General features: G+C 46.2%; 1 protein-coding gene across 1 annotated transcript in view; it reads right to left on the bottom strand.

The window, feature by feature from the left end:
* Nucleotides 1–14,787, bottom strand: part of Tbxas1 (thromboxane A synthase 1) — a 167,033-nt gene that overhangs the window by 63,086 nt on the left and 89,160 nt on the right. Inside the window, exon 6 of the mRNA XM_038318530.1 lies at nucleotides 2,117–2,205. Within this exon, the coding sequence (XP_038174458.1) occupies nucleotides 2,117–2,205 (89 nt within the window). The remainder of the gene's footprint in view (nucleotides 1–2,116; nucleotides 2,206–14,787) is intronic.

Raw genomic sequence — 14,787 nt, 5'->3', positions numbered from 1 at the left:
AACTTTGTGGAGTTGGTTCTTTCCTCCACCTCCCACCCTGTCATCTCTGTCACTGGCACATCGAAACAGCACGTATTTGTGTGGGGTCAGGTGGCCTCTTCCTTTGTGTGGTTTTTGAGGATCAAACTTGGATCACTAAGCTTTCCCGGCTTCCCTTTGACCTCTGGGCCACCTCACCAGTCCTTAGAAGAGGGAAACAGAACCCATTATAGACAGTTGTGAGTCGCCATGAGGTTGCTGGGAACTGAACTCAGGAGCTCTGGAAGAGCCGCCAATGCTCTCAATTTCTGAACCATCTCTCCAGCTCCCTTTTCCTTTTCTTTCAGGCATTGCCATCTTAAGGTCTTTTGAAGGAGGCTAATAGCTGGGTTATTAATATTCCTCTATAATTATAACGTCTGTGTGTGTCATGGATACAGACACACTTAGATCCTCTTCTGCACGAGTTCGGCAGTCACCAGCTTGTCAGTGGAGAATGGGTGTCGTGACTTGATGACTCTAAAATTTTGACTGCTCTTACTGAAAACATTCTGACAATCGATCACAGATTCCCCTACTGAGGCAATAACTACGCATGACTACTGAAGGCATTTCCACCAGCCCCTCATACTTAATGATCCCAGGATTGAAGAACGATTTGCTTTGCTTTGCTAGCCGAGAAGGCCACCTTATCTTCTTCCACCTTCTGCGCAATCTGAGAGCGTGTGGAGAAGCTCTGTCAACAGTTGGGCACCACGGAAATGCTGGCGTCGACTACGCTGTGATTTTATTAGCGGTGATAATTCTGAGTCAGCTGGGGCTGATCTGCAGCCATCCTGGTCCCAGGCTGCTGCCAGCCATGATTTAGCATAAAGCATCTAAAGGCTGCTAGGAGAAAAGTCAGTCACTTGAATTGCCAGCTGTATATACTTAACATTGCCCTCCTGCCCGCCACAGAACTGTGGCTGCCATGCATAAATGATCCACTACTTATTTATTTATTAATCCATTTAGCTCAACTGAGAATTGAAACCAGGGCCTTGCACGTGCTAGGCAAATACTCTATTCTATTGAACTATATATTGAACCATTCCCCCACTTTTATTTTTTTATTTATTTATAATTTTTAGAGATTTAGTTGTTTTATGTGCATATGTGTTTGCTTGAGTGTATGTATGTATACCACCACATGCCTGCATTGTTCATAGAGGTCAGAAGGCATTGGATGCCCAGAACAGAAGTTACAGACAGATGTGAACCACTTGATGTGAGAGATAGGAATTGAACCCAGGTCTTCTGGAAGAGCAACAAGTGCTTTTAACTGCGGAGCCACCTCTCCATTTTCTTAGCTTTTTATTTTGAGATAGGGTTTCACTAAGTCGCCCAGACAGGCCTTGAACTCGTGATCTTCCTGCCTTCATTTCCTGAGCAGGTCAGATCATATGCCTTACTTACTTTATTATAATTTTAATTTTTTTTTCGAGTCAGAATCACAGGTATCTCAGGAAGCCTTGAATTCCCCATGTAGCCAGTATCCAGAATACGGAGCTACAGGTGTGTAGTAAGGTGTGGTGTTGGGAGTTAATCCCAGGGCTTTGAACATCCCAAGCAAACATTCTACCAACTGAACTACAGCCTCGACCTCAAGACTCACTTTTTTCAGTCCAGGTCTCACTGTGCAGCCATTGCCTGAAACTCACTGTGTAGACCAGGCTACCTTCAAACCGACAGAGATCTACTTGTTCCTGACTCCCAAGTGCTGGGATGAAAAGTGTGTCCCACCGCAGCTGGCCTCACAATTTTTCTTGATGTGAGAGATCAGGAACTTTGCTCAAAGTCCCTGCCCTTTCTGCCCTGGCATGTCTTGCCCACCATGTCCACGGAGGCAGAGGACAGGTCTATTCAGGGACTAAGCACTGCCTGTTGGGATTTTCCTCAGCGGGCGGCATCCCTGGCTCCAGTTGCTTTGTGTCATGGTTTAAGCGGGTTTCTTTTCATTAACCAGCCCATCTGTGCCGTTGGGAATGCCTGGCAATTCCAGTTTCCTACTCCCAAGATAATTGTCCAGCAATTATGTACAGTCACAAGAACCAGCCACTCAGGGCTGCGACTCCTCACCTGTAACGGGGGTCCTTACCTCTGGATGTCGAACGTGTCTCTGGATGCCGCATAGCGTTTTAGGTGAGTCAGGAGACGTTCACAGGCTTGGCTGATGAGAGGTGTCATCTGACAACAGAGGGCAGAGGTGTAATTAGGGCATCATGCCTAAATCAGCTGCAGATGATGGCTAAGGTTACACACAGTGCTTTCTAGAAAAACAGACTGTACTTCAAAGGTACTTTTCGTAAGGCTAAGATTAAGGAAGTACCCGCAATATCTGTAAATACAGTGTCTATAAATACCTATTTAAAGCTTAAGCTAGCTTTCTGTGGCAGAAACACAAAAGAAGAAAGGCTCAAAAGTAAATCTGGTGTAATAATTATGAAAGTGATCACTGTTTAGACAAAACGTCGAATCAGCACTCAGCTTCCCGACATGTGGTTAGTATTAGCGAGCAAGTAGACCACACTCCCTATGTCCTGGCCCTGGAACTACCCCAACTCTAGGCGTGTTTGCTCCAGTGAAGCTTTCAGATCTCCCAGCAGAACATAGAACAGTATCCAGAGGAGCTCAGGGTCAGCCATTCGAACTTCTTAATTAACTCAGAAGTTATCTGGATGGTATTTCTGAGAAATGGTTTCTCATTTGTGTTTCATCTGCTTGAGCCTTCCTTCCAAGACAGGGTAAATTTTGGCCTATACAAGGCAATCGCTGGCTTCTTAATATTAAAATACTTGATTGGGGACAATTTCTATCACCAAGAGAAAGGTCCAGAGAGCCGTGCTGTGCACACCTGTGCAGTGCCCACTGGCTCTAACACATTTAGATTGCAGGTCTGGCTGCCCATCACTTTGACTTCCAACAGATCAGATGGGTAGAATTCCTTATGGTCTTTTGCCCTCTCCTGTATATTTGAGAGGTCATGCTTGAACTGTCAAGGGGGATCATTTGAACTGGCGCACATTCTAGAAGACTATCATAGCAGAGGCAACATGCTATTGTAGGTTCTTCTGCACATTTATGGAAATCATACTTTGAAATGGTGCCTAATGTTTAGTTTTCATTATTATTATTAAGAAACTTTAAAGCTGTGTTTAAATTTTAAGAAATCAGGGTTTATTTTATTTTATGTGCATGGGTGTTTTGCCTGTGTGTATGTGCACCACATGCCTGCCTGGTCCTGCAGAGGCCAGAAGAGGGCAGCAGATCCCCTGGAACTGGAGTACAGGAGGTTGTAAGCCACACAACATAGGCACAGGTAACTAAGGATGGGCTCTCTACAAGAGCAATATGCTCTCTTAACCCTAGGCCGTCTCTCCAACATCTGGTTGTCATTGTTTTGATGCTAGACTATGAAGTGCCAGAAGTCAGGGGAGGTTTCTGTCTGTTTGTTCTATTTATATTTTTAATCTCTAGAACCTGCAACAGAACCTGGCACATGCGATTCTGTGTTGGATGGATGGATGGGCAGATAGATGACTTTCAATGATTATGCAGTATCTGCTTTTTGCTCTTTAAATCTTAAGATATTGGGGAGAACTCATAAAATGTTAATCTACTTGTCAGATATGTTATTGAATCGAGGAAAAATTCAGCCCCCTCTACTGCAGTTTGGACAGTAAGCATTCCCATAGGACAGTTTGACCAGGAGGTGGTAAGCCCTTAGCTGGCTGGGCCTAGAGGAAGCTCTCTAGGCTACTAGGAATGTGCCCTTCAGCGGACTATGGGCCCTGGCCTTTTCCTTATTCTCTCTCTTACTTCTGACCTTGAGGTGAGTGGTTTTGTTCTGCCAAGTGCTGCCATCATGGGCCACCAGAGAGCCAGTACAAGGGATCTGACTAGTCATGTACTGAAACCTTAAAAACTGTGAGCTGTATTATAGTGACTTTTCTCTTGAGTTGATGGTTATGAGTATTTGTTATTGTGATGGGAAGCAGACTCATGTGTGCTACAACTACCTCTTTGGTTTCAAAGGTTTGTACACCTGTCTCTATTCTTGCTGCTTCTCTTTTTAAAAAAAAGTTATACTGGGCGGTGGTGGCATACACTTTTAATCCCAGCCCTCAGGAGACATAGGCAAGTGGATCTCTGTGAGTTTGAGGCCAACCTGGTCTACAGAGCGAGTTCTAGGACAGGCTCCAAAGCTGTACAGAAAAATCCTGTCTTGAAAAACAAAAACAAAAACAAAAAAAAAAGAGCCGGGCGGTGGTGGCGCACGCCTTTAATCCCAGCACTCGGGAGGCAGAGGCAGGCGGATCTCTGAGTTCGAGGCCAGCCTGGTCTACAAGAGCTAGCTCCAGGACAGGCTCTAGAAACTACAGGGAAACCCTGTCTCGAAAAACCAAAAAAAAAAAAAAAAGAAAGAAAAAATAAGTTATTCTCGAATAGCAACCCATAGGTAGAGCACGGTCCTACTTCAGACACTATCTAGTAAATAGTAAATTAATCACTTTCTGTGATCTTCCCATTGTAAGCCAGTAGCAAGGTCAGGTTTATGTTGACTGTTGCAGAAGACACACACCACAAACAAATATCAAGGTTCAGGTCAATGAAAGTCACGAGGTCTTTTCCCATGAATCATAACTGCATTAGCCCTTAGGGTCTGTTCATTAGAAAGGCTTTTTTAAAAAAATTTTTTTCCTCTGTATTTTAAAAAAGTTTAATCTGTTTGGGTGTTTTACCTGCATATATGTCTATGAACCATGGGTGTGCACTGCCTGAGGAGGCCAGAAGAGGGTGTCAGATCCCTGGGACTAGAATTATAGACAGTTGTGGGCTGCCATGTGGGTGCTGAGAACTAAACCCAGGTCCTCTGGAAGACCTGGTCTTCCGCTCTGGTCCATCGCTCCTTCTTTCTAGCCCCAGGCTTTGCATTTCTATTGCCTTTATTTCCATAAAAAGTTGTCTTCAGCAGTTCTGGGAAGAACAACTCCCTAAACTGCCCTAAAACCCTGAGCACGGTGGGACAGTCTGAGCAGATGTTGAGATGGTAGGGGACAGCATGGCTGTGTTGGATTCCTCCCGTTGACATCACGGCTACCTGCCAGCTGGCCCCATATGCTCTGTGGGGACAGACTTATGACTCCAGGGCTTCCTTCCCTGCACTGGGGTGGGAGCCCATAGGAGGGAGCTGGTCTGAGAAGCCCGAGGGCTTCCTGTAACTCAGAGCGGGACAGTGGCCACTCCTTCTTTGCTCCATCGCAATTTTGGCAATGCGTCTTCCAACTTTTACTTCATGGCTGTAACGACCTGCTCAAGCGCAGACCTGGGACCCTTCCCTGGACGGTAGCTTCAGGTATCTGCACAAATTTTTAAAATCTTTTGCCAGGCTGGATGAACCCAAGTAAATACTCAGCCTGGTACCACTTTCCCAATAATTGGCAGGAGGAGGCCTTGTCAGCGATTGACTGAAGCAGGAGAGCCATTGACCCAGCTGTCTGTCCTTACATCCCTTCAGGAAAGAAATGCTCAAAGTGAATCTGACTTGGTTTTGGTGACTCTGTATCAACTCTTCATGACTGAGGCATTCTTTTCTAAATTCTCACAAACCTTCCTCTGAATAATCCACTGTACAGGAATGCGTGTAGATGGGTTCCTTAAAAATGTCTCCCAGACTATCACTCCCGAGAAATCTGACTTTCTTTCTCTCTCTCTCTCTCTTTTGGTTTTTCAAGATAGGGTTTCTCTGTGTAGTTTTTTTTTTTAATTATTGATTTTATTGAGCTATACATTTTTTCTCTGCTCCCCTCCCTGTCTCTCCCTCTCTGTGTAGCTTTGGAGCCTGCCCTGGAACTTGCTCTGTAGACAGGTTGGCCTCGAACTCACAGAGATCCACCTGCTTCTGTTTCCTGAGTGCTGGGGTTAAAGGCATGAGGCACCACCGCCCAGCGAAATCTGACTTTCTTAATATTTGGAGAACTCATTGTTATCTAAACTGCATCTCTCTTGCTAGCTTCTCTGGTGACCATTCCCAAGTTATCTTAAGGCATTTGTTTATTTACTCAGTATGCATGCGTGGGTGTGCACATGCTGGCTTTCTCCTTCTACCTTGTGGCTCCCAGAGAAGAAACTAGTCAGCTTGGCAACAAGCGCCTTTACCTGCTAAGCCACTGTAGCTCCTTCAATTATCCTAGTAAGCTTAGTTTTTCAAGTGAATATTATTTTAATAAAATATTAAAAATAGAAAACTTTTTTTAAAATGTATTTCAGAGGAGCATTAAAAAAAACCAAACCACCACCCATAAAAACCTGTCAGAATGAAAGTCTCCCTAGACATCAAGCTTAAATATCCTTATGCTAGTAAGAGAGATGCAATATACAACTTGACTTATACAAACGACTCAGAGGCTAGAAGCATGCCCTGTGTGTTAGGAGAGCTCTCTTACACGGAATCCAAGTACAGACCTGGGTAATTCAGAGGAGCCACGACCATCACTTCTCCCAAGCAGCCACGGCCAGCCACCTACCATCGCTTCTCCCCAGGAGCCACGGCCAGCCACCTACCACCGCTTCTCCCTAGGAGCCATGGCCAGCCACCTACCATCGCTTCTCCCCAGGAGCCATGGCCAGCTGCCTACCATTGCTTCTCCCAAGGAGCTACGGCCAGCTGCCTACCACTGCTTCTCCCCAGGAGCCACGGCCAGCCACCTACCATCACTTCTCCTCAGGAGCCACGGCCAGCTGCCTACCATTGCTTCTCCCACATGCACTTAACTAAAATGCTTTGTTGCTGAGTGATGCGGTTGCAATTTCCTACTATGCCATGCCTGCTATCAGTCACAACTGAATGGATAATGACGTTTTTATCTGGATTAATGTGGTATGAGATGGGGCATGCCATATGAAAGTGTTTTAAGAAATAATGCAGAGAACATACGACAAGAGAGTGGAGCATGATCTGTGTGCTGGCTGGCAGCCATCATTTCCGTTTCTCCTCTTGTGCTATGTACCGCTGCTATAGAACGCCTTCTCTTACATGGGCTGTATACAAGCCAAGTCTCGGTGGCTTGGGCTTGTGGAAAGAGCCCCGCAGCTCCTTCCCTGAGTTTCCAGACAAGCAGGTGAATGTGGCAGATGTACGGCCACGAGACCAGAAGGAACCCCTTGCTCTTCCACCCACATCTTAAGGCTTTTGCTTTGTTGTCTTTCGTCTTTGTAGGACATTGAGTGATTTTTATTTTTGTTTTACCCAACATTTTCAAGATGCACATATGTTGTACTTTTAATCTCATAAAATATTGATACCGCTTGGTTTTTAAAAATGGATTTCTTCTGGGGGTTGCTGTGGACTGAGTGCTTGTGTCCTCCTTGAAACCCATATGTTGTTGATCTAATTCCCAGTGTAGCTGGATTGGAGATACAGCCTCCCAGGAAAGAATTAGCATCAAGTGAAATGTTAAGGCTAGAGACCTTGATCCAGGGGTGATGGTGTGTGCCTGTAATTACAGCATCCAGAAGGCTGAGGTAGAAGAATTAGGATGTCTAGGCTAGCTTGCGCCACAATAGTGAATTTGAGGCCAGCCTGAGCCACACAGTGAGACACTGTCTCCAAAAGGGGATCTTGTGAGCACATAGTAAAATGTGTGGCTCCCTAAAAACCACAAAAGAGAAGCCACCTAAAGTCACTACTGCCTGGACCCTGTTCTCCAGTTGCAGCCTGAGAGAAAACACTTATCTCTTGTTTAAGCCATCCAGTCTATAGTACTTTGCTATTACAGTCTAAGTTGGCTAAGGCCAGGGTGACAGTCCAACAGTCAAGCCTGGGCTGTCCCTAGAGGAGTGAGTCAGAATATGGGACTGGGTGGTTGTTTGGTGACAAGGCACATATGCTGAGAGTAAAGTATCATCCTCAGTTTGGGAAGAAAATTCCCCAAGGAAGGAAGTTCTTGCTCAGCTTGGACTTTATTATATAAATTCAGCACCCAGTGTTTTTCAAAGGATTTGACCACCTGTCTCTGAAGAATAGTGTAGACACAAGGCAAGTGGTGAACTCCAATCTTTAGGAGCAGACAGAGAAGGCACCCTTTAGGGAGATAGCCAGGGAGGGGCAAGGCATCCCCTGCTTAGAGGAACATTCTCCAACATCGCTCCAAAATCCCACTCTTGGCATTCTTCTTGAGGGGGAAGAATTTGACTTGGGTAATTCACACTGGCTCCAAGCAGAGAAAACACTCAAAGACATCGCCAGTGGCTATAACTCCATTCCCTGGAACTTCGTAGTTTCTTGCCAAAGGCCGAAACTTGGTGAGTTCATATCTTCACCTGCAGGATGGGGATAATGATGCCTCCCTTGATGTGTTATAACAATGATTAGAAACAAAACATGTAATGGACCTTGCACAATCAAGAGCTCCAAACATGGCTCCTGTCCTATGGAGGATCCATCTCCAGGCTTGTTTGAACACTGGGAATACTTTCCTCTGAACCTCTCTTCTTCTTCATGGACAGCTCCCACTGGGCCCACATGTTTGGTCTCATGGAATGCTGCTTCTAACCCTTGATCTTGTTTTGCTTTTTGTTTTTTTTGAGACAGGGTTTTATTGTCCTGGAACTCACTCAGTAGATCAGGCTGGCCTTAAATTCACAGAGATCCACCTGCCTCTGCCTCCCAAGTTGCTGGGATTAAAGGTGTGTGCACCATCACTGCCGGTAGGCTTTCATGATTTAACACTTGGTTAAATGGAGGTGCTGTTTTGGGAAGCTTTGGACGCTTTAGGAAGTAGGATCCTGATGGAGGTAGGTCATTGGGGGTGGGACTCTGATTACTAACTGCAGATGCAATGTAGCCAGCTGTCTCTTGCCTCTGCCTCTGTCCCTTCCACGCCATGATGGACTGTTTCCCTTAAACTGTGAGCCAGGATAAATCCTTCCTTTCTTAAGTTGCTGTTGTCTGATGTTTTGATACAGTAATGCAAAACATAACTAATATACTATAAAAATACAGGTTAAGAATTTGCTGGGGACCATAGGAAAAAAAGCAGCCATCTTCTAAATTTGGGTCTGTAGAAGGTCATATCATTAAGCCCATCCACTTGAAGTGACATATCCTATCTATAAAGAAATTCATCTCTTTGACACATTGACTTCAGAATTTCATGGTGATGGAACCTGGTTATTTTTGTGTTCAAAGAGTTTCATGAACATGGGAATAAGAATATCAGAACATCTGATTCCCGTTACTTTCTTAGCAGGTCCCATATTTCCTTCGCCCCTCAATATATCTATTCTTAGATTACAATTTCACTCTCTACAGAGCTGATACTATGAACACAAGGAAGGAAATGAAAGGAAGGAAGGAAGGAAGGAAGGAAGGAAGGATGAAAGAATGAAAGAAGAAAAAAAAGACCTCAGCACTTAAAAGCCTCTGGAATCTAGAAGTTTGGGGGATGGCATCTCATTGAGGGTTGGGGGAGGAAGTATTTCCTGTTCAGGGAGTAGGAAAGAAAGGGTCTCAAGTTATATGACATTGCTAAAGCAATGAGCTCCACATGTTGATGGTGTACCGCTTGGTTAGTCATTTACCCAAGTGTAGAGAAATACTAAGAAAGACAGAGTAGAGGCTTGTGCCTGATCTCACACACAGACCCTGGGAACTTGCCCACACCTGGACCCTGGGAACAACCTGCCCACACCTGGACCCTGGGAACCTGTTTATACCCGGACCCTGGGAACAACCTGCTCACACCTGGACCCTGGGAAACAACCTGTCCACACCTGAACCCTGGGAACCTGTCCACACCTGGACCCTGGGAACCTGTCCACACCTGAACCCTGGGAACCTGTCCACATCTGGACCCTGGGAATCTGCCCACACCTGGACCCTGGGAACCTGTCCACACCTGAACCCTGGGAACCTGTCCACACCTGAACCCTGGGAACCTGTCCACACCTGAACCCTGGGAATCTGTCCACACCTGAACCCTGGGAACCTGTCCACACCTGGACCCTGGGAAGCTACCCACACCTGGACCCTGGGAACCTGTCCACACCTGAGCCCTGGGAACCTGTCCACACCTGAATCCTGGGGAACATATCCACACTGGACTCTGGGAAGCTGCCCACACCTGGACCCTGGAAAGCTGCCCACACCTGGACCCTGGGAACCTGTCCACACCTGGACCCTGGGAATCTGCCCACACCTGGACCCTGGGAACCTGTCCACACCTGGACCCTGGGAAGCTGCCCACACCTGGACCCTGGGAAGCTGCCCATCCCCGGACTCTGGGAATCTGCCCTCACCCCTTGGCTAGGTAGTATACAAGAGAGACCAGATGTATCATTTACAGTTCTCCTCGACTGCTCCAGAAAGATTGCCTCATATGTCTGGGGACATCTGGCATCTTGAAGGCGAAAAAGCAAAATGGAGTGCTTTCTCCCACCAGGGAGTTCTGAGCAAGTCACTCCTCCACTTCCAAATGTTTAACAGCCCTGGCTCCCCTGGTACAGGGCCGTGACCTCTGCATGCCTCAACCCATTTTGCAATTCTTTTTTCTCCCCCTGGTGTCTTTCTTGCATGCTGTGTTCCAGCCTAAACGAATTCCCCTATTCTCTGAGCAAGCTCTCTACTGCTCTGTCCAGATGCCTGTGTACCTGTCTCATAACCTTCTTCCTAACGTTGACTGCAGTGATCCTAGTAGCAAGACTATTCCTTGCACCCCTTCCCCAAAGTAGTTTGTGAGCCTCCAAACAAGACAAGGGTTCCATCACCGCCCTCCACCACTTGGTTATTATGCAGTGTTTATGTATCTCGCTGCACTCCTACGCTATAAATTTCTTAAAAGATTGAAATCAATGAATGCTGAAGGCTAACCTTTCTTCCTGTGTGGTGCCACAGTTTGGATCTGGAACAGCCCCCGCAGGTCTCTGTATTAATGGTTTTGTCCAGGGTGCTATTGGGAAGTGGTGAGACTTGGAGAGGCGGGGCCTGATGGGAGCCCTGAGGATCACTCGGAGTGTGGTTTTGAAGGGAATCTTGTGGCCTCTGCCCCTGGCCTCCAGCGGAAAGGTTGTGACCTGCCTGTGCTCCCTCCGTGATGCGCCGCTGTCCCCTTTCCTGAGCAGAGACTCCAAAACAGTATGCCCATCGGCTGAGGACTAGAATCCCTGGAACTCTGAGATAAAGTATCTTTTTTTCTTTTGGTACAGGGATCATCTCTGGTATTTGCTGTAGTAACTCACCACTGACTAACCCAGCAGGCCTGAGGGCATCTGTGTTGGAGACGTGAAGTTGGGGGGGGGGGGGAAGAACATCTGGATGCATCAGGGTGAGCTGCCCGAGACAGCTTTAAAAAGGAACACCTTGAAGTGCTCTGTTGACTAAGAAATGAAAACTTAATTCTAGCTAACGAAACTTATCACTTCCCTCATCCACGACCCCACCGCTAAAAGCCACCCAGATATGAAAAACATCCGCGACTCATTTTTATGCACCGTCCCCCGCTGATGTGCCGCAGCTCGAGCCACCTAGATGAATAGTCAAGTGGTCGTCTCCAATAAGTCAGAGACTCTCGTCAAGGGTTGTGGCCAATTAGAACTTACTCCGGGGAGGAGGCGGCTGCTGCTGTTGCCAAGCAACAGCCAAGCTGTAAAGCACTTTTAGATGCTCCTTTCCATTTAACCAGCGGCAAGTTGGGAGTGACATTATGATTCCAGCAAAGAAAGACAAATTATAACCCAGGATGGGGTATCGGTGATGAGGAGTGTGTTTTCTTTTAAATGCAAATGGAAAATGAACATTTTTTTAAAGTAGAATTTAAACAGTATATCATTATTCTGATTTTAATTAGAAGATTAGGTGTCAGTAGGATATAACTGAGTCTCAGGATAATGGTCTCACACTGCTAGATAAATACTCAGACAGCCTGGAACATGGGCAACTGGTCAGACAGGGACAATGTATTTTTGGACTCTGAAGTATTTATTGCCACAGCTACTCTGGTTTATAATGACTTTTATTTTTATTGTTTGGAAGGATTAAGAAATAAAAGCAAATATTAAAAGTAAACCGCCGGCAGGGATGCTGCCAAGTAAAAGCTGCTTGCTCCAGCGTTATCGAAAAACTCTCTTCTGCCGTAGAAGCCCCCCGTACCAACTGCCTGAAGAGTTTATGCGGGGAATTTAAGGGCCAAACAAAGCCCAAAGCCACAATGATGACTGTAATTGTGCAGAGACTTTCATATTGAAATGGTCCCAGTCACGCGTTCACTCATAAGCTGACTGTATCAACGTGAATTTTTTAAAATTGTATTCATTCTTGGGTCATACATCTTCTCCCAGGCAGGAAAGGCCGATGGGGAGTAATGAGCACATATGCCCCTGTCTACAAGACCCATACATTATTGACTATGCCTTCCCAACAGGAAACATCTGGATGAAAGTGAAAAATTAGGCCAAGAGCTGCAGCCTTTGGTGCTGTCAAGACGCCAGCCTTCCTTGTGTGTGTCACATTGTTCATCCGTGCACTGCTCTCTGAGTGGCTTGTTCACTCTTGGGTGACACCGACGTCCTTAGGGTCCCGCTTGTGAAGTTTCCCAGTCCCTGGTCGATCCTTGGTTATCTGGGCGAGGGAGCAAATGCCCACCACTGATAGAAGATTCTGAGGACAGAATATATAAGCTGCCTGATAGGGACCGAACACCGTTACTGAGAGATCATGTGTAGAGGTTTGGTCTTCAGGACGGAAGCATTAGGGGGTGCTGTGGACTTTTAATAGGTAGGCTACAGGGAGCGTGCATTTGAAGGGCATTGTGGGACCTCTGCTCTGAGTCTAGATGTGAGCGTGCGTTTGAAGGGGATTGTGGGACCCTGGTCTGAGTCTAGATGTGAGTTTTTTAGTGTTTGCTCCAGCAGGCGCTTGTCACAGCGTGCCACAGTCTGCCACTCTCACTGGAGGCCAAGCCAGGAGAAATCATTGATTTTGGACTTTTGACTTTGCTAAAGAGCAAGCTAACTAGATATTTTACCTCGATAGGTTATCTGCTTGACTATTTTACTGTAGCAATGCAAAGTTGGCTAATGTGATGCCAGGCTGGGTCGTTGTCCTTGAAGCCCTGGAAAATGAGGCCCACAGTGGGAACTGAAGAGACCCACTCTCCAACAGCACCGTTCTGCTCAACAGCACACAATGCCGTTAACTCCCCAGACTTTTACCCTTTTAAAACCATGAGTCCAGAATAAACAAAGCTAAACAGATAACTAAACGTCTTCTTAACGTGTTAAAGCGTGTGGCGAATCTAACAGTTGGTAGTACTTCATCGAGCTATTCAACCACCGAGGCTGTTTCATCCTCAGTGCTTTCAGACCCCTTTCCGTGGTGGTTGAACTGATCGGCTTTCACCACCGGGAAAGCACACCCGAGACAAGCAATTTATACAGAGACTCGGTTTCTCTTGGTTCACATTTTTGGAAGGTTCAGTCCATGACCAGCCAGGCCTATGGTGTGACAGCACATTGTGACCAGGGTTTGGGTCAGAGCAAAACCTCTGCCGGCACAGCCACAAAGCAAGAGAAGGGATCTGAGATGTTTAGGATGCCACAGTCCCCTTCCAGGGAGGCACCTCCTGTCGGCTCCCAGTAGAGCCACGCTAGGGACAGGCCTTTGGACCCCAGCCATAGAAGGGAGCCCAACTCATCATCACATCTATGCGAGGACTTTCACGGACTCCTGTAAGATTGCGTGAGTCAGCGGAAGAGTAGCAGGTGACCTTCGGGTACCCAACAGGAGAGAGAGCATTGAGGAGGAGCCTGTGAAAGTCCTTCAAGCTGGAAGAGTTTGGAGAGAAACACAGATATGCAGGTTCCACTCTATCTTCCCTCTTTGCGATTAGTTATGACATTTAAAAATGAAAAAAAGCACTAACCTGCCCTGGAGGGCATCCTGTTATTTATGTGTTTCCGTTGGAGAAGTATGGATTTGGTTTCAATTTTGTTTCCTGAAATTAAACCCGTTTACTTCCTGGTTCACAATAAAATTGCACACGGCTCCAGGATTACTCACAGCCTTTGGTAAGGAGTCTAGTGAAAACTATCAAGGCCTAAATAAATCTCCCAGCTGCCCTTTTAAAAGCGCAAACATTTTTGGAGGATGGGTGGGGAATCTGGCAAGTTAACCAGGCAAGATTTTCTCTAACAACAACGAAAATCAGTTATGTTCTAAGCACCACTCGGTAATCTGTCCTATAAATCCTAATCACTAGTCTGTCTCCGTGCTATGAGGCCGCTGGTCCCTTCTTCCTGAAGCGGGAGGCATCAATCATATTTGCTCTGGCTTTACCTCTCTATATTATCCCCACTAAGACTAAAGCCAAAAGCAATTTATTTTTAAATGAAAATGTGACCTCACTTGACTCTCTGCTTTTCCAAACAAACAAGCAAAAGCCACACAAACACACATGCGCACACATACACACACGCGTGTATGTAAAATAATTCTGAGCACTATTGACTGAGGCAGCCTGACCTAAGAGATGAAGCCGGTGGGTGGTTAAAGTATAAGAAGGCCTCCAGAAACCAACAGGGAGCCGGGAAAGGAGGTGCGTGGCATGTGGGTGCAGGTGGGGAAGAGCATAGCTTCTAAGATGCCAAAGGAAAAGCCTCACAATTCCAAAGAAAAGCAGACTCTTTATTTATTCATTTAGAATAAACCCTGGGAGTGGGATAATAAACCCTGGAGTTTGGTGGCTAAAATCCCAAAGCTTTTTATTCAGGAAG

Source organism: Arvicola amphibius, chromosome 2, assembly GCF_903992535.2.
Source record: "Arvicola amphibius chromosome 2, mArvAmp1.2, whole genome shotgun sequence".
In the NCBI taxonomy this organism is placed as follows: Eukaryota; Metazoa; Chordata; class Mammalia; order Rodentia; family Cricetidae; genus Arvicola; species Arvicola amphibius.
This window is presented reverse-complemented; position numbering and strand designations above follow the sequence as displayed.